Source organism: Numida meleagris, chromosome 1, assembly GCF_002078875.1.
Source record: "Numida meleagris isolate 19003 breed g44 Domestic line chromosome 1, NumMel1.0, whole genome shotgun sequence".
Classification (NCBI taxonomy): domain Eukaryota; kingdom Metazoa; phylum Chordata; class Aves; order Galliformes; family Numididae; genus Numida; species Numida meleagris.
This window is the reverse complement of record NC_034409.1, coordinates 71,188,839-71,209,629: the sequence shown is the minus strand read 5'-3', so window position 1 is coordinate 71,209,629 and position 20,791 is coordinate 71,188,839. Positions and strand designations below refer to the sequence as shown.

The 20,791-nt window shown below is 39.3% G+C and overlaps 1 protein-coding gene across 2 annotated transcripts; it reads right to left on the bottom strand.

The window, feature by feature from the left end:
• On the bottom strand, positions 1,298-17,805 carry NUP50 (nucleoporin 50). 2 transcript variants are annotated; one of them, XM_021392971.1, is made up of 8 exons: positions 17,470-17,805; positions 14,622-14,700; positions 13,355-13,438; positions 11,144-11,336; positions 9,682-10,341; positions 8,622-8,700; positions 6,986-7,104; positions 1,298-5,201 (listed from the first exon to the last, which is right to left on the bottom strand). In XM_021392971.1, exons 2-8 carry the CDS (start codon positions 14,688-14,690, stop codon positions 4,999-5,001), a joined length of 1,407 nt encoding a protein of 468 aa, XP_021248646.1. In that variant the 5' UTR covers positions 14,691-14,700; positions 17,470-17,805; the 3' UTR covers positions 1,298-4,998. The 2 variants fall into 2 exon arrangements, with proteins under 2 accessions (XP_021248646.1, XP_021248655.1); XM_021392980.1 differs by lacking the exon at positions 17,470-17,805 and adding an exon at positions 17,134-17,355.

Sequence of the window (20,791 nt, the reverse complement as noted above, 5' to 3'; positions counted from 1 at the left end):
GTGACCAGTCTGCTCTGAGGGGTGTTTCCCTGCTGGACTAGGAAAGAGATTGATTTTGATAATACAGACTGTTCTTGAACTGCTGCGATTTTAGTCTGGATATTCAGGAGTTGCTGTCTTCTGCTTTATCATTTTTGCTGTTTTCTGGTTTGCAAGTGAGTGGCAAAACCTTTGGTTGGCTTAGAGTTCCTGAAGCCACAAGTTCTCTAGAAGATTGGAGGTGCTGCCATCTTTTTATTTTTGTTACATTTATTAATTTGCACAATGGTTGTATTCAATTTACTCTTTGTATTTTTCATGAAACTTTTTTCTTGATGTTACGCACTTTCAAATGAAGACATATTAGTCTAAACCTAATCTTTTCACCCTGAGCCAGTACTACACTACTTTTGCTTTCTTATTGTTAAATCATCTAAAAGTTTGTTGTTGTTTTTCGCTCTGGATACACTGCAGTATTATATGCAGTGCGGTATAATATCTTAACTCAAGTTTTCAGCAACATCTGGGGTTGGAGGATGATGGAAGATGCAGGAAGTTATCTGTATTTTATGAACTTGTTCAAAACTGACATTAGGTAACTTGTACAAATGAACATGAAATTCTGTGCTGGGTTAGGAACTTCATTATCTGCATTAAAATCAAGGTAACATTTGCTGACCAGTAATTACAGCCTCATGCAAGAAGCAGCTCCCGTTTGTGGGAATGGACAGATCCAGAACTGCAGAGAGAACCGAGGTAGGGCTGAACAGCACAATAGTGGCTAATGGGAGAAAGCACAGTTGTATGACAGGTCTCATGGTCTCAGCGGTTCGTGGTGCACTGGAAAGCTGTCGTATGCACTTAGCTTTTATCTACAAATCTGTTTTTATTTGGTTTTGGTGTTTAGCATACTGTCACAAAACAGTAAAGCTAAGAATCACTTTATGGCCTTGCTTTTGGGTGGAGCTATTTTAGGCTGGATCTAAAAATGCCGTGTACTGGACACTGTCAGGCAAACAGTTGACCACTTCTCATATTAAATCTTCTAATGTTCAAGCTGGAGAGATTTTTGGATTTCAGTCCCCACGGTAATTCTCTTAACATGTAAGAATTAATATTTCTGTCAAATAAAAGGCCGCCCTAGCTCTTACTTAACCTTGTGTCAGGACAGTATTTTGCTGACTGAGCCTTTGGTGATGGGATAGCAGCAGTGTGGCAGCGTGCAGGACTGCCTAGGCAGCTCACCTGCAAGCAGCTCAACGTGAAATTCCTTCTATTCCTAGTGCTCACAGTCCAAGTGAAAGGGATACACACAAGACACTTCTCTCATTCATTTATTCACATTTTTCATGGATTTTTGTACACTTCCTCAATGCATTAGAACTAATGAAAACATTGTTACAAGTTATGTGAAAATTAAGTATCCATTGAAAAACTCAGAGCAATTTGAAATCTATTAAGAGACCATCACATTCAGCATTTTCATTGAATTTATACTAATTCATGCCACTTAAAATTGTTTAATGACAGTAAATTTTTGCACACAGGCACCAGCTACAAAATTTTAGCAGATGCAAATAAGTTAAGGCATCAGAAAGTTAAGTCCTCAAGAACATTTTAAGTGTTACAGTGCTGCAAAGGGAGCTGAACTGGAGTTCCTGCTACTAAAGCCTACCTCCTAATTGGTTTATGTTCTGAAACATCTTCATTTAAACTATAGATTTAAGTTTTTGTGTCCATCAGCAAAAAGAGATTGTAAGAAGATGCTGTTGTGTTCCCAAATAGATCATTTAAGTACATTACAAAAGACCTGCAAATAGCAATTTGGTATTTTAAAATAAAATTCACAACAACTGTAATAATCTCTCTTAGAGATGGTTCTGAGAAGTAAAAGAAGCTGAGATCTTCACTTTCTTTTTCAGGGAGTAGAAAGGTGGGAGGGAAGAGGCTTCCAAGCTGCTGAAATTTCAAAATTGCAGCAAAAGGAAGAATGCATATCATCATCCATTAGACACTCCAACACCTATGTACAGCTTTAACAGTCTAGGCATTAACTCAAATTAGGGGAGGAAACTTAGATCTTTAACATAAGCTATCTGCTATCTAGCTGTTAAATGTATTAAGTATCAACCACGATACAGGAATGCCTCATTGAACTGGAATTCTGATCAAAGTCCTTCCTTGTGTAGACACTTAGGGAGGCATAAATTGATTTCTGTTCTCTCCGCTAACTTGCTTTTAATTCATTTTAGTCTGTAGTTTTCTATGTAATAATCCCTGGCTTTTAAAAAATATCTATTTTAATATTTAAAGAGAAACTGGAGGTTCATCACAGATTTGTTTTAGTAACAGTACTAAGGATTGTGCTTTGTAATTGAACACCAAGTGAAACGTTTGACTTGTTTCTCCTGCTTCATAGTCCAGATAATTGCAGAGTCACTAAGAATGATGTTGATTAAATATCTAATTTGCAGTTAAACTTTCCCATTTTTAAAACCATGTTTATACATATATCTGACACTGTAGTTAACACAAGATTTCTATTACCCTTTCCTAGGCTTTACTGATAAATAAGTACATTGCTAAAGAATTTTGATGTCTCATCTCTATTAGTCTTTCCCACAGCTAAGAGAAGATATTGCTTGCTACCATGAATACTGTTCTCCAGCGTATCAACATATTCTATTACTCTGTTTATCTTAGACTCCGTGCTCATCCTCAGAATGGCCACCCTTGAAAACACGACAAAGATGCACTAGACAGTTTTAGAATTGGGCCAAAGACATGTGCAAAACCCTGCGACTGCCTCACTTCGGAGGTAAGTCATTAAGGAGACCTAGGAAGCTCAGCTTGTCTCTTAACTGCTTTAACTGGTCCACACTTGAATGGATATGCAGTAAGTTATGTACCCATGGGCTTTAGGAAATAAACAACAAAACTAAGACCCCTAAAACCATCTGCACTGGATTACTCTTAAAGTGAGATGCATAACGAAAATAAACGCTGCTTCATGGAGACAGGTTTAAGACACTACAATTAAAAGACAGGTGCAAGATTAACTGAGCCCTTGGACGATACACCTGAGCCTATAATAAACTTCCAGGCAATAGTTCTGTTTTTCATTCATACACAGTTACCATGAAAGCCTTCAGCTTTTGGCCTCCAGTTTAGGTATCAGCAAGACTTTAAAAAAAAAAAATTAAGTGATGTCAATTATTTTTTATAGTTGAGCACTAAGCTGGGTGCGAGGGAAAAAAAGAAAAAAAAGGCACAACTTCGTATTTCCAATAATACTTGAAACAATATCTAAGCTCCCCTTACACTCGAGTGTTAAAAATGCAATTCCAGTGATCTCAGTGAAGCTGAAATGTGAACAAAGGCCTTTGTTTTTGAACTTTGGTCAAGAGGGCTATAGATCCTATAGTTTTCTCCTGCTTTTTAGTTAACGGGGAAAAAAGGCCTTCACCTGAATTGTGCAGAAAACTAGGCCTAAAGGCAGCCATTTGCTCCCTGGTGGAGAGCAGGTAGAAAAAACTACTCAAATGGTACTACTGCTTTTTCCCTCACCACAGGCTCCTACTGTTACAGATTGTATAGTCCCCTGTGAGAATTGCATCATGCTGTTGCATTAGTGAATGTTCGGTTTTTCCCTCTGAGCCTTATTAGCCAGAAGCAGGGTGGCATGTTTCTTCCAAATCCCCAGAGCTGGTCACTGTAACAAATCAGAGGTCAGCTCAAATTAAACCTTAGCATCTAGCACTTTGATAGCTCTCAGAGATGAAAGTGAAGCAGAAAAATATTTATTAGGGAGATGCCAGCCAACTAGGACAAGATTTGAAAAAGAAAAGGATTAAATAACCAAACAGGGTCTGATGGAAACCGAGAACAAAACAATGTTCTGCTCTGTGGATCTGTGAATCACTGCCACTTGGTTCATTTCAACTCTGCTAAAACCTGCTACAGATTAAATGAGTGCTCCCTAGTTGTGACAGAAAGCTCATCATCCTAAAGCTGTGAACTACTGCTTTAGGTAGTGCAGCAGTGCACTCTAGTTTGAGCAGATGGGAAAGATGATTACTGACATACATTTGTGCATGCATTCTTGGTAATGGCCAGAGATAATATGAGGATTTATAAAAATTCTGAACTTTGTGAAAAGCCATCTTCAGTAAAGTACTAGCAACTAGCATGACAAGTACCCTTGCTGCTCTGCCTCTGCTGAATTTCAGTATTAGCCCAACAGATTAGGGAAGGAAGAGCCTTTGCCTCTGACTTGTCAGAAGCCAGTAAATGCCAGCTGTGGTTGTGGTCCAAGATAAACAGTCTTCCAGTTGTCTGCTTATACTATTGCACATCATTAGCTTGTTGCTACAGTAAGAACAGAACTGACAGTTCTTCTCTAAGAAACACTACTGTCAACAAGACTATGCAAGCTAACTTTGTATTAAATAGCTGGAGATGCAGTCTCCAAGTCCCAGAATCACACAAGTTCGTAGGAGTTAAAACACAGTACAATATACATCATCATTGTTGTTTGGGTACATTGTCAGTTTGAAAAATTAGTCTCACCAGAATGACAGACTAATTAAAAATAAAAATCTTGAGTACAGAAACAGTTTCAACAGTTAAATTTGAATATCCTCTCACAACAGGAGGCTGTCGCATTGCACCGTAGTCTGTGAAGAATCTCTGGTACCGTATTTTATACTCTGATTTCAGTCCATTCATTCAAATTGACCAGTGTTAAAAACATGCTTTAATTTAAATCTGTGTGGTTTATCCAGAAGAAGTCCTGCATTTAGATGTTGAAAAATGAGGGAGCACAGTCCAAAACTTGTGTTCTATTAAAACTTTTATTAGCTAGTTTACCTTTTCCTCACAGATTTTTCCAGAATTTCTATAGTAGTTCTTAGTATCAGAATAAAGAGTTAAGTGTTCAAGTGAAGATATGGAAGAAAAAATAGAGCAGCAGCAGCAGCAGTTTGGCAATAATTTCTCAAATCACTGACTGCAAAATACTTAAGCCTCCTTCTTCTCAAGTAAGATTTTGTGCAATTCATCTGCGTCCTCACTTGTTTTCACCCTTATTAACATAGTGACAGGAACAGTTGGATTGTTCTCATCAATTGGTGGATTAGGAACACAAACTATAAGAACATTGTTTTTTCCGGTTCTTGTGCATGGCATCTTCGATGGAATTAAAACATTCAACAGTATGTTTCCTGCAGGTGAAGGGAGAAAAAAAATTAAAATTAGCAAATTTCCAGCTTTTTTCACAATATGGTTGTTAGTGTACTTATTAAATAGAGATTCAAGTCTGTTTGGAAGAAAGGCACTTCCTTCCAAAGTGTCATATATACTTGTCTTATTCTTCTTTAAGCATCTGCTAATGGCCACTGTTCCTGATTTATTTCCTCAGTAGGAAGGAGGAATCTCTGAAAATACTATATCCTCCTGCTTTAAAGGGAGGGAGCTGAGGAGTATTAAATGACAGTCGAAATACACAGGGAGAAGGAACAAGGGAGAATTAGCAGATAAGGAACTGAGTCACTACTTAGTTTATGCTTATGCGAGTTACTCATTCTGAAGCATAGCTCATAAGCGAAAGCAAAAAGTTAGCTTTAACACACATACAGACATTAATCTAAAAATGGTCAAATTATTACAGAATAAATACTTTGTATCCTCAAATCATATACCACAGCTGATGTGGTCTACCACTTAATACTACTAATAATGGTTCTATGTCAACTTGTTAAATTTTGTAGCGAGTTTGAGATGCACAGTATTAGTGGTCTATTAAAACAGTTGCAAACAAATTCAAATCTGCTTCAACAGAAGATGCACACATTTTGTAAACCTGGTAAACAGTTCAGAACACGGTAGTAGTATTTAGGGAAAAGTCAGTCTTCGCCTTCCTTTCCAGTTCAGTTTTTCAAACACAGTGAGATTTAAGCAAAGTAATACAGCACTGTGTGAAGATAGCAAAAAGGAAAGTGTGCATCACTATGACTGTAGCTGCTTGCACAAACCAGTGCTTGGAGTCACCAAGCTAAATGTCTTAAAGTGTATCTGCTAGAAAAAAAAATTCCTAATATCACTTCAGATGAAGTTAGAGGGAATGTAAATCAACATTATGAAAATTAGCATCAGGTGAATTAAAACTAAGACTTCTGTTATAGGGCACGTAAGTTGGAGAAAGCAAGTTTTCACCTGCTCTATTCAGCATATTCAAATCCTTAAAAAATGCTGAAAGAAAGTGATTACTGCCATACACTTGCAGTAAGTTTTATTGCTAAGAAGAACTGCCTTTTATGTGGCAAACCCTGCCATCTCCATCAGAATAAGTCACTGATTTAGGAGTGACTGACACACGAGTTCCAATCTCACCATACGCTTGAAAACTTTGCCTAATAGATCTGTGGGGGCTTTTTACAGACCTGCCAGAGTGTTTAATAAAGCGAAACTGAGATAAGATTTACCAGTGGCCTTGCAGGCACAGCATGGCTTAAGTTCTCGTATCTTTTATAAGCATAATTTATTGTATTTTATGGAAGTTGCCAAGTGAACATGAACTCCATTTCACATTTGTTGAAGTGAGGTACTGAAGATGTAGCAAAGCTGTTCAACAATTAAAACAGGTGACAGCTGGCCTGCATTGTAGCAGAAATTATGTTCACATACATTCATCACACCTCTGATACAAATATACTTGATTGTGGAGTCCTAAAGCCAAACTTCTCCATCTCTGACTTGCTGAATGGCTGTGAATAGCTACTAAAACAAAAGTAGGGAAAAAAGTACCCAAGCATACACCATAGGCTTTTACTTCCTTGCACTACTTAATGCGTATTATTTCAGAATACTTGTTAGAGGTGTCTAATTCTTTGAAATTATTCAAGAGGAAAAAAAATTCAGCAATCTCATCAGTTATACTATGTAACAAAATCCTAATGCTTTGCAGAGAATCTACATCAAGATTTGTTACTGGAAGAAATTTACTTACCTAAATTGGTATCTGCTCGGACTAGGAGTTGAGTTTTTTCATTTCCTGCTGGTTTTAAGTGTAATGTTCCTACACCTTTTTCTTTAAATTCATTATCCTTTTTGTAGAACAGTTTACATCTGTACACAAGAAAAGCAAACCTAGTTTGTACAGAGACTAAATAGCAGTATCCCCCAGTAAGGGATACTGCTGACTCCCAGTAAGCAAACAGTTTAACAATAATCAGTTAACATGCTGGGCTATAAGTAATAAATATTTATTCTTCCTGACCTTGCTTTATTCATTTTCTAACAGATAGAACAGTTCAGTTGGAAGAGACGTTCAAGGATTATTGAGTCCTGAATGCTTCAGGGCTAACCAAAAGTTTTAGGATATTACTGATGGTGGTATACAAACACCTCTTGAACACCAGCAGACATGAAGCATCAACCACCTCACTAGGAATCATAGAATTAGCTAGATTGGAAAAGACCTACAAGATCATCCAGTCCAACCATCCACCTACCACCAATAACCCCACTACACCATGTCTCTCAACACAACATCTAAATGTTTCTTGAACATCTCCAGGGTCAGTGACTCCACCACCTCCCTGGGCAGCCCATTTCAGCACCTTTTGGAGAAGCAGTATTTCCTAACGTCCAGCCTGAATCTCCCCTGGTGCATCTTGAGGCCATTCCCCCTCGTCCTCTCACTAGTTACAAGAGAGAAGAGGCCAACTTCCATTCTGTTCCAGTGCTTGACCACCTTCATGGTAAATAATTTTTTCCTAGTGTCCAGTCTGACTGTCCCCTGGTGCAGCTCTGTGCCATCCCCATCCTGCAATCAGTTCACAGGAGCAGAGTCTGGCACCTCTTTCTGCTTCCACTCCTCAGGGAGCTGCAGAGAGCAATGAGATCGCCTCTTGGCCTCCTCCAGACAGGACAGCCCATTGGTCCTCAGCTCCTCCTACACAGGACATGCCCTCCTGTCCTCTTAGTGGCTTTGGTGACCTCCCCTGGACACACTCAAAGATCCTTTCTGTAGCGTGGAGCCCAGATCTGCACACAATACTCAACACGATGCTGCACCAATGCTAGGACATAACAGGAGAATCACCTCTTTTGACCTACGCTGTTTCTGAAGCACCCCAAAATGCAGTACAGTGGTACGTATCAGTTCAGAAAAAGGAGGCTATTTCTTTCAGTACTGAAATGACAAGTGTTACTTTCAGGAAAAAAATAAAAACATATAGTGACTTGTATTCAGGATCTACATGGAATAATTAAGTAATAACAGCTGTAATTATGATAAGGCATTATTCAACAAGCAATAATTACAAAAAACTACAAACAGACAAAGGCAGAAATTTCTTCAATCACTATAAAAACAAACAAAAAACCTACAAACAACAAAGAAAAACCCTTATCACAAATAGCTATCAGTGCTGTGTTCAAGACATGAAAATATTAGTAAGATCCTACATGTCTTTGCAATAATGTTTTTACAGGCAGAACTTCATGTTCTACATAGCTTACAAGCTAGAAAGTCAACGCATACATCATTAATTTTTATACTGCTATGGTTAATTGCAAAATGTAGATACAAATTTTATTCTCAAAGTTATGATTTGTTATTCTAAGGTAAAGACACTTACTTCTTTGAGTAGAAAGCATCATCCTCTTTTATTTCATTAACAATGACTTTTGGTGGCTCTTCTTCCTCCTCTTCTCCACCTTTAAATAAAGTTTCAATACATCCTACATGTTAATGTTATAAGCATATAATCTGGAAGGTATTTTGGCTTGTGTTAGAATTAGTTTATGCACACTATATATTTTATATAAACATGCATAGCCCGTCAGTGATTGCCAAAATGCTTAAATCAGCGTGGGCTCTTAGGCAGCTTCACTTATAGAAAATCTTTTTTTTTTTTTTTCCAGCTACATACCTCAAGCGACTTTATGCTCATCTTCAACTTAAATTAGATGAAAATATCGAACTCCCACCAGCCAATCAAAAAACATTAAAACACAGCAAACAGAGCTTAGCAAATCAAATTTAAGCTACAACTGTTTCTCAGGGGAAAAATGGTTCTAACATTTCAAAGAGTAACCTTCAGTAATAATAAGCATGTGAGGCCAAGTTTAATTTGGTACTCAGAAAGGGTACTCAGCTGCAGATACGACAGACAAGAGAGGGGCAGGACTATGCCATTCCAGTCCCTTCTGCTGCTACAGCATTTCTATCAGCTAACTATATTCAACTTAGCTAAAAACCTTCCTGTAGCAAGCAACTTTGTCTCTTGCAGTCTTCCAAATAAGATCCATGAAAGTGTTTCATATCTTATATATTTTATTGAGGAATCTTTTAATAAACCTACAGGGAAAAGCAACAAGATTGAGGTGTCCTGCAGGCTCAAATATGAACATACCAGTTGCTTTTAATTTCATTGGTTTCAGTCTTGTGTTCAGCTTCAGAACTTATTACAGAAAACAAGTCTGACAGACATGCATACGTTTTGATAATCATACATTTTCAGTGTTACTTAAGCAGTATGCAATAATGACAATTTCACATTGGCAGCATCATTCTGCAACTTTCAAATACAAGAACTATGACCTCATTCAATTTAGTATTATTTCATCTTTGCAGTATTCTTAAGTTATATTCATTCACAGTTTACCATTAAAAAGATTTTTAAACATAGAATTTACCTTTATCGTCACTGTTCCCGCTTTCTGTCTGAGCTTCCAATGCATTGGTGGATACTGCAGTGACAGACTTTGCCTGGTTTGCATCTTTTCCAAACAAACCTGAATTCCCAGGAGAAAATGAAAAACCACTATGTGTTCCTGAACCAAAGGAACTCAAACCCGAACTGTGAACACTCTTGCCAATATTAAATGAGACACTTGACGTAGCTCCTATTGATGGGTCTCTTTTTTCTGACGTAACTTCAGGTTTTTTGTCAGAGGCATCCTCAGTTTTGTTGTTAAATAGAAAAGTTGATCCTTGCTGTAGCTTTGAATTCCCAAATGTGGAAACAGACTGTGTGCCAGGTGTCTTGTTGCTTTCGTTTTCAGAGCCACTATCACTACTGTTTCCGTGTTGCTGTTCAATAGTTGCTAAATACTTCTCATAGTCTCTAAAGATAGGCGTCAGATCACATAGCGGGTTTGTGTTTACATGCTTAACTATCCAGTCACGCACAGAACAGTTTAAAGCTGCTAGCTGTTTGTGATAAACACTAGAGCTACAGACTTTACTCTGAGTATAGCCAGATGATGATGGTTGGCTGCCACCGTTCACTTTTGGGCTTGCAGTCGCCTTCTCAGTAAGTGTGGCTGTAGTTGGACCATTTGACATGGGGGATCCTATTAAAAGAAAAACATGGTTTAGAATTTCTTTCAAAAGAAAGAAAAAAAGCAGTTCTCATAAAATCTTACGCTAATTTTTTCAATATTTCTATATCAAATCACTGAAGTCGTGTTCAGTTATGTACAGCGCATTGCATCACAACACTGCGTGCCAGATAGCACAGGCTGAGTAAATAGGCAATGCTATGAAACAGATTTAAACTTGCTAAGTTGATAGAAGTACTTTGTAAGGCTTGTAAAGTTAAGGGACTAAATACCAAAGCACAAGACTAGAGTTAGATTTCCCAAAATATTTAGGATCTTAAAATGCAAGTATAAGAGAGAAACTTCTTATATTGCAGTCAGTCTTACTAGATGTACAAGAAACAAAGCTTAAGACTTTAAAAAAAGTAAATAATACAGAAACAAGACTTTAAAAACAAAACTAAAGAAACGTACAAAGAAGTCAGTCCAACTAAAAGGATATTTTCCATTAGCGGTATTTTTTTAATACCAAGATTCAGATAATTGGGATGGTTACTTAACTGGAACATGTTATCAGCTCTTTTATACTATTCAGGGTGTACAGTAGCAAATGTCTTCCACTCCCTTTGTCTCTAAATTTATCTCCAGAATTAGATCCAATTGTAGTTTCTACCTCCTGAAACTGCATTTATTTCACAACACGTCCCTCCACTAGTCTAAAATCTTTACGAAACAGAACTACAGGGTTATTGGAATTTGTTTATTCACTATTAAATTAACTCTACAGATTTTATGGCTGAACATTTTGATGAACATGTACTTATTTAAAGCTTACCAAATGCAGATTTTGTTTCAGATGTTGTCTTTAAACCGCTGAAAGGAGTACTGAAGATACTACTGTTTCCATTAGACAGGCCTTCTAAAGGCTTTATTCCTGCACCATTACCAAACCCGCTGAAGCCACCTCCTTCTTTTCCAGAAGGCAATACAAAGCCTTTAAACCCTTTAAATGCTCCTCTACTTTCAGGCTGGAGAGGGGGAAAAAAAAAAAAAAAAAAAAGACAATCAGTTATAAGCATCACTGTATCACTGTGCTTCTAAAGCCACTAGATATTAAATTTCAATGTGTCATTTCATGCCTTACGTCCCTTATTCTAAGTCAGCTATGTAAACAGGATTAATAGTTTCCTTATGACACATACCGCTACTATTTTTAAAAGACTTAGAGGACTGGAATGAAAATAAACTATTTACAGGAAGTGGATACTTAGAAATTGTTCAGAGCAGCAGACGCATTTGTTTAATTATTCACACATTCATAGCATCTTGTTTTCTTCAAATAACCATGGAGCAATATATAACTACAGACTTATTTTCAGGAACAACCACAATTGGAGTCCAGCACTCATCAGACTCATCGTAACAGCATACTTTGTAGTCACCTGTGTAATGTCTAAGGGACTTACCAAAATTATTCCAATGTGACTGGTGGGAGAAGCAAAGACAGACTGTGTGTGATAATGTAACGCATTTGCTTTCTGCAACCTTTTCATTCCCCAGTTCTGAACACTTACCACAGTATTTTATGATGTAGTTTCTTACACATTTTTAAAAGACAGTCATATAGCACATTTAACACCCAAACAGGCACTGCTACTTTTACCTACTGCATTATCTTTTGAGGTAATGAGCATTTATTACTGAAGTAGAATTTCTCTTCTTTCAGTGTCTCTGGAAAGCCATCAGAGGAAAAGGAGAGTATCTTCAGAGGCTCATCTGCTTTTGCCACTGAGAAACAGCAGAACTCAGCAATTTTAGGTTCACTTTCACTACCTGGCCCTGCAGGCCTTGGCTCTTTCTGTTTCCCTTTGTGCTTCACCTTTACCAGTTTGGTCCTCTGTTTCTCATTTCTAGCTAACTGTTTTTATCCCATCTCTCTTTGTTCAGTCCTACCTCTCTCCAGACAACCCAGTTAAATTGCAGTCTCTTTTGTCTTTGCAGCATTCTGCTTGTTCCATTTATGAACTTCAGTAAACTCTGAGTTTATCTTGTTGTAAATGTTTCACAGGTTTATCTTGCAGACTCTGCTATGCTGACATCTCTCCTGCTTTTTAGACTTTGTCTAGCCTATCAGACTTCTTCGAATTCTGATATATGACAGCTGAATCCTGGCCTTACGACCATTTCTTCTGCAATCATCTGGTCCCCGTTCTCAACCAATTCTGTCTTTCCATTTTATTTTGCCCCTCAATCCTTCCTGTCCAAGGTACTGGTTTTTGTGTTTTTTTTTTTTTTCTTAATATCACTATAATCCTCTTTCCATTAGAGTTCTTAAATAGCTGCATCCTCTACCACATCTGTGGCTAAAACTACCATAGGCAAAAGTGAGATGGGACAGCTGCCACATTTATATTGCTTGGACAGAAGGAAAAAGAAGAGCATATGAAAAAGCTACACAGCTCATAATTGAGCCTAGTCTTGTCCTACCTAAAAGCAATCTGGATGGTAGGTAAGAATTGTCCAGTTCCTAACATGGAGTGTGCAATCTTGAAAGAAAGTTTCACAGAAAGATGCATGACAAAGCAAAGGATTTCTATAAAGGACTAAACTTTGTTCAGATTGGTTTAATGCTTTCACAGGAACTAAGAAAGTTCCTGTGAAAGTTCCTCTAAGAAAGGCCAGCTTTCTTTCTACATTCAATTTGTTATTGCAAAAAGTACGTCACACTAAAGGTCTTGAAGGGGAAAAAGTACTGTTTTTAAAATAAGACATTTCTTTCACTCTAAGACCAACTTAATAATTTGGCTTTTGCTGCCTTGGACATCCCCCAGCCCTCCAGTATGAGTAACTAGTGCTTCCATGCTCCATTTCCAGGCTCCTACCTCTGCCAGGATTGCAAATGGAGCAGTTGGCTAGTTGCATATACCTTTAAAATGATAGCTTTATATAGCATTATTACAAGCCCAAGTAAATAAAGACTTGAACGCAGATGTCGTATTTTGCAACTGACTGAAACTATAATACTAATGTTCAGTGATTACATTACCTCTGATCCAACGTTCTGACGCTTTGCTTTTTTAATAGCTCTGTTTTTCAGGACTTCCTCGCTAGCCACTGAGAAGGTTCCCACCTTTGAGAAAAAGATATAGAATTATTAGTGAAACTCTCAGAATACATGAAGTTGTCACAGTCTGAAGAGATGACTGAAATCCTGAGATATGTTTTTGAACACAACTGTAACAATTCTCCCTAACAAGTAGGAAAACAAATAAAAACGTGAGGAATATTGAAGTACTGGTATTAGCTTGTCAGGTGCTGGGATGATTAGCTGATATTTCACAGCTCTGTTTTTCCTGCTTTGCATTCAATTTCTCTTTATACAGACTGCAATCTCAATTTTACTATGGCAAGTAATTCAATTTTTTTTTTTTTCTAAAAACAAGGAAACTATCTTTGCTGAAGGTACTCTATCAGTAACAGTTACACTGTTACAAACAATATTTAGTTTGGAGAAAGTATATTGAGATATACTGTCAGTCTTCCACAATTCGCAGAAGTATTGGTAAAGGTAGCTAATGACTAATTACTACCCAAGAATAAGTTTTCTTATATCGGATTTCTGGAAAAGTACTATCAGTTCTCTTTCTTACATTCTATAAGCCTAAGCATTTTTTTTTAGTAGCACAGAAACTAGCACAGTTTGTTTAGAGATAAAAACACATGCCTTAAATAAATACGAGATACTAAACATGAAAGTCTCTTTTTACAACCAAATGAAATATGTCACTTGACTGCTTGCTTAAGTTCTGTGGCTGTGTAGGGACACTGTGCTAAGCAATATCAGAAATATGTTAGTTTGGAGTAGCTATTACTGACCTATTTAAAAAAAAAAAAAAGGCCAGGAAAGATATGAAGAAAATATCTAGACTGCATTATGTCTGCGAAGCTTAGTCACCTATTTTAAGAAATCAAGACCATTTTCTTGTGAACTGCATAAATATCCATCATACAGTTGAACAGTTCAAAAATATTAGACATCCTAACAAGCCCAGGTTTCCCTTTAGAAATGTAAGGTTCCTTTCCTCTAAGCTGGTGACTATTAAAAGCTGCTTTTCCATATGGTCTGCATATAATGGAAGCTTTAAAAACAAGCAAACAACAACAAAAAAAAACATGGATTTCTACAAAATCATCAATAATTACTACACTTCTAACAAATTTTACTGTAGATTTTACCCGCAAGATGAATAAAATCTACATGTAAATAACTATCTGCTAGGAGTAGGGGTGAGGAATCTAATGTATACTTTTACCTCCTCAGCTTCATCTTCTTGATCCCAGTTTCTGTCAGTCAGTTCCTTTTCTGCAATTCTCTTCGCCATTTTTCCACACCTGTAGAAAAATTATCAGAAATGCATAGAATCAATTGCCCAGTAATTCTAAGCAGCAGGGATGTTCAACTTTTGTTATTCAGAACAAGTAATTGGAATCAGAGTTCACAAAGAAGTCAGTCAAAATTGGAACAACAGTTGAAAACCAAGTGTTTTTAACATTTGTTGCAACAACAGTCAACACAGCATATGAAACTGGAGTTGTGGTTATTAGCCATACTAGATACTAAATTTAAGCAACAATAAAAATATGCAGTTCAATCACAGGGTAATTTTTCTTTAGCAGCAGAGCAGGCTAGAAAAAATCCTTTCAGTCCTGTATTCCATACCTTGTCACCATTTATGCTGACAGGCTGCAAAAAAACCAACAAAAACACATAAAGGGATCTAGTTAAAAGATTACTTATCCCAGTCCATCTTTCTTCAGGATACCCAGGTAAACACCAACAGCCTTGCAAGAGAAAAGCTTCTTGACAGCACCTAACATCAATGCTGATAAGGACCAACTGAAGCATCTGGACTGCCAGTTCATTTTGGGTACGGATGAAAACAATACCCTCCTACAAAGAACCAGATTGCTAGGACATTACTAATTAGAATGCTGAAAAATTCTATTGCAAATAAATCAGATGACTTTTCTTCTAAAGAACACCTAAGTGTATCAGGGGTATTAAAGCTATTACTGTATGCAGCTAACTGTAATTTCGCTAGTCAACTGCAGAAGCAACTTTGGAGAAGTAATATCTGTGGTTTTAACTTCTGATTTCCATTTTTGTAAACCCATCAGCTGTGTTCAAAAACAAAGAATGAATCCAGGTACGTTATTTTACCTGAAAGATTTGGCAAATAATGACATTCAAATCTGATATGGAAAGAAGTTTTGATGATGACTTTATCTGGCATTAGATATGAAAGCTTTTCAAATATATAGTTCTGTAGCAATACAAGTCTTAAGCAAGCGCAAGAAATGAAATTCCTCAAAAAGCCCTCTTAAGCTGGTCCAGAAAAAAACTGAAATTCAACTGTTCGTGGAATTAAAGCCAAACATGATAATAAGTAATTACAGAACATCTTGTTTAGCCAATTATTATTATTTTTTAAGCAGAACAGTAAATCCAGCTGCATAGCAGGTTACAGAGCTCATGACTGAAAGCCATGAATTTCATAAGGCAAGTTATTAGGATCTTTTAAAAGGACAGAAACAAAAAACTGTTTATGTAAATGCTTTAAAATGGCATAAGCCCCACTCTGCTGGAAAAAAATAGGTCCTTCCATGCACTACGTGATTCTTTGCAGACGAGGTAACTGTTTAAATTAACCCAATGAAAAAACTAAAAATATTTATTTTAAAATTGGCTCCCCTATGCGGTTTCCCACAAGGGTACACAAACACTTGCCCCCAGAGGAAGGCAAGATTGTGTCTCATTGGCAGCAGCAACAGCTCAAAGGCTCATGAGACTAACCTAGAGTTACTCCATCAGATTCCACAGAAGATCACATTACAAGTCTTAATGACAGCCACTGAAGCATTACAAGCACTATATTAACCAGAAAGCCTGTTCTCCACTATAAGGAAAAAGTGGAAAACCAATTGGCCCAGGCTCCAGGTTCCTTAAACCTACCTGTCTTCACCTGATTTCTCTAGGTCAGCTCTGAAAATAGGAGCTGACAAGACAATCTAACTTACATGAAGACAGCAGCAAAAGGATTCTAGGCATTTCTAACCTGTGAAACAGGAAGCAATGCAAAACGATCTCTATGTTATTTTTTAGGTACAGTACAACCTTCCGGATTTTTCTGTCACAAATGTTCCACACAGGTAGAGATGGGAGGATAATGAGAAACAGCTTTTTATTTAAAAAGCACTGCACAGATGTTTTGTTGAGCTACTACAACCCACCTAGTACCTGCAGCATTCTTTAACATAGTATTATGAGAACTTTTCTTACATTTCACAATATAATTTCTACAATAGAGGTTAAAAAGTTGCACTGTCACAACTTACAACCTCAGATGTGGGAGTGACAGAAGACACTCACATCCCAATAGTACTCAGGAGCCTTAAGCCAACTAGTGTGGGGATGCACAACCAGCATTACGGTGCTTTTTTCACCCCTGCTCTTAAGCAGGAAGCTGCTGCCGCCCTCCATCAGGCCCGGAAGTCACAGGGCACGGGGCAGCTGAGCCAGGCTTCTCGCTTCCTCAAAAAGCGCGCTGTTTCAACACGGCTTCTTTCGGTTTAACACGCAGTTCCGTCGCTTCCTCTGCAAAAGCCTAGCAGCAGACTCGAAGAACACCGTCAGTTCCTCCCTCCACAGCGATTAAATGGGAGCTCTGCCCTTCCTGAACGTATTGCTGCCTTCCCCCAGCGCAGTTCCTCAAAATGCCACCCGCCCCTTAAAGTCGCGAGCCTACCCGGACCCGCGCGGCTTACAGAGTGAGCTCGCTACCCGGCGTTACTCCCGCTGCCAACGCTAATCTGCTTTTTGATCCGCTGGCCGCCTACTGGGGTGACACGTCCAACCAGGTCACCCCTCTCCCGTCCGCAGCCCCTCCCCGAGGGGAGGCGATCTCGTCCCGCTCGTTCCCACGCGGTGGGGCCTGCAGGGCCGCCCGGAGCCGCTGCGGGCAGGCGCCATCCCGCCGGGCACGGGTCCCCGCAGCCCCGGCCTCACCCTGCCGCAGAGCCGCGGAGCCGGGCGGTTACAGCGGGGCCGGGAGCCCGGCAGCAACGGCGGGAGAGAACGGGAGGGAGGAGGCTGCCACTCACCCGCGCGGCACGGCGGCCCGGCCCGATGACTATCGCTCGCCGCGGCGCTGCGGGGCCGAAGCTGCGGCTAGCAAGCAGAGTCCAGTCGCAGGTTGTCCGGCTCCGGAGCCCGCTCACCATTCCCCGCCCGGGCCCTCAGCCACCCGCTCCCTCCTCCCGCTGTCTGGCAGCCTGGCGTCAGGCCGCCATTTCGTGCCGCCGTGAGGCGTTCGGAACCAGACAGACGCCGGCCCTGCGGTCGCCACAGTACGCATGCGCCGCCCGCCCCGCGGCCGCCGCTCGGGGGACGGAGGGGCGGGGCGGACCACTGCCCCGCCGCCGGCCGTTGGAAAGCGAGACATGTGACCGCCGCGGCCCAATGGGAGACCTCGCCTCGGCGCGTCTCGCGAGCGGCCTGCCGCTCCTGCGCCTGGTTGGCGTCTCGCGCCGCTCATTCAAATTCGCTGTCGCGTGACATAGGCACGTTCTTCCTGCCGCCGGCGCCGGCTGTTGGAGCTGGCGTTGTTTCTCTGAGGAGAAGTCGGTCGCCTCGTGGAGTGTAGCTCATGCGCGGCCGCCTGCTCTCTCCGGCTGCGCGCAGCTCCACTGAGTCACGAGTCGTTGCACTCACGTCCGGTTTGGGGCAGCAGCAGGAGTTGTTTGCCCGGCCCTGTGCCTGGCTGACCTACAAAGCTCGCTTGTTGCATCACTTATGGCCTTTTCTCCGCATGGCGTGATAGTAATTGGGGTTAAATACAGCGTGAAGTAACAGCCTCTCCTGTAGCTTGACAACAGTGTCTCCAAAAGAGTTTGCATCACATACGGTGCCTGTATAACCTTAAAAGAGTAGCTGAAAATAGAAGCAGTCAGAACATGCTCTTCTATTACAAGTTCAATATGTAGGAGAGAAAAAAACTCTCCCAGTAGATAACTCTGATTTCTATCCTATCTAGGATCCTAAGATTCCTGAAACAGAGAGCTGTTCCCAGTTGTGTTACTGAGTTTCAACCTTGAAATGATATATTTTCAAATGTTAAGGCTGTTATATAAAATGAAAAAAATAATTCAAGCTGTTTCTGGGAGATAATTTGGAAAACTCATTTTACCTGCTCTCCTGGGACTCTAGATGCACTGTTTTACAGTGTGCTTTGCTGCACACTGTATTGAATTTAAAATTCCTTGAATTTTAAACTGCCTTGAATTTAAAATTCCTTGAATTCTAAACTGCCTTGAATTTAAAATTGTTTTCTAAGTATCTTGTATCTTTAACTGCAAAAGATAGGACTGTGGCATGGTATCATTAAAATTTTTAACTGGCACTCAGCTGGTGTTGTTTAGATGCCATTTTTGTTTAGATCCCATTAATGATTTAATGTTTTAAATATTTCTATAAATGCAGAAATCCACAAAGCATTCTCCTATCATTCTGGTAGCCTTTTTGAGAAGAAGTGATACCCCTAAATTATCCTTATTATTTCTGCTAAACATCCCACCTGAAGGTTCTTAGTATAAACTACTAGGAAGGACATCCTTCCCCAGAGTTTGGATGTGCCGTGATTTGCCCCGTCACAGCTGCAAACACAGTCAGAACATAGAGTCCATAAAAAGAATTTCAAAAATAACAGCAGTTTGCTTCTGTTTGAAAAAAAAAATAATTAAAAACATGCAAAGCCCTTACTAACGAACTCTGTGACACTATCATCTGATTTTCATGATTTTCAGATCTTTGTTCCTGGACCTTTCTCTTTAAGTGTGGAGGTTTTTCCCTGAGCTTCATGTTGTTTATTTGGCTTGCTTAGGCCCCAAAACACAAAAGTTACTTCCTTCTGCAGGCAAGCTCTCTTGAGTTCCTCTTTGGTAAGCTTGACTGTCTAGATGCTAGTGTTTCCTGTTTGCTTTCCACCCCACCTCTCTGAAATGTGGGAAGAACTCTTCTCCATCTGGCAGTAACAACCATTTAATTCAACCACTGCTTTACCTCTTCAGTTGATGGGAGCTGTTAAAGGCTCCTTCATTTGTACTCCTGTCATGGCCCTTCAACTCTTCGCACAAGTTAGTTTTTTAAGGGCAAGCAGAAAGCAGTGCAACTAGGAGCAGATAAACCTAACCCAGCAAAATTAGCATAGAGAAGCATTGTGTGTTCTCTCTGAGTTCTGGATCCAATGGCTGATTTTTGTTACTCTCTAAGAATACATAATTCTCAGTTGTCCTTTCTAGTAACTGGGTTCAGTGTATCTATGGGTGAGGTCTGCTTGATTTACCAAGTATTTGAGTTGAAAAATGGTGAGATGAGAAAGAATCTGTATTGAGAGCCAATAAAGTGGTCGATGAAGCAGACTTGTGTGTCTGCAAGGTGTGAATGGGTGCAGAAAGAAAGAAAGCAAAGTGCTTTAGGTAGGCATTCAGAAAATTCTACAATTTTGGCTGGACGTTATCTGTCCTATCTTGGCTGGGTCAGATCTCATTCCTTCTTTTATATTCTCTGACCTCTATTTCCTTCATCTCCTGTCACTTTCCCTTTTCCTATGCCATGCCCTCCATCTGTTTGCTCTTGACTTTTTCTCCTGTTTATCTCATTTTCTCCCTCCACATATGATCATTATGCTGCTATTCCTTTTTTTTTTTTTTTTTTTTTTAATACCAGTTGCATTAAGGGTATAGTTTTAACTTTGCCTGCCAGAGTTCCCCACCCCCCAAAAGGTTTTCTCTTCTCTCCTCCAGTCTCCCTTCCTTTCTCTTCTCCTCTTCTCTGCTCTGATCTGCTCTCACAAGATACTTTCCTTATATCCTACGCCTTATCCGTGTCTCTCCCTGGGGTGATGTTTAACATGATTTGAGTGGACGGTCAAGTATATAGTCATATATGTTTAGCATGTTCTTCTTAGAGCTTATAAGCAGACTCAGGAGTGTTAACTTTAATATTAAATTTCACAGTTAGTGAAGCAAAATTTATAACTCTGGGTATTGCAGCCTTGGAGATTTTGTGCTGAAGCTGTATATCTGGTTATTTCTGCAACATTTAGCCAAAACAAAACTATCCTGCCACTGCAAGACTCCCACTTTTGGCTGCTTTTCATGCTGACCTTGCAGATCTTCATCCCCAAGGTTTACACAAGAGATAAGCAGGCACCAGTGTTTTTAACCCCTTATGTGCAAATCCCATGTTATATATGTTATATATATATGTTATATATGACTATATATATATTATTATATATATGTTATATATGACTATAGTGACTTGATTCAAGATCCAAGTCATGTTTGTATAAATTAAAACCTAGGGTTATCCTATATGTCTGGATTTTCTTCCTCTCCACCTGCATGCAGCTCTAATTCAGTC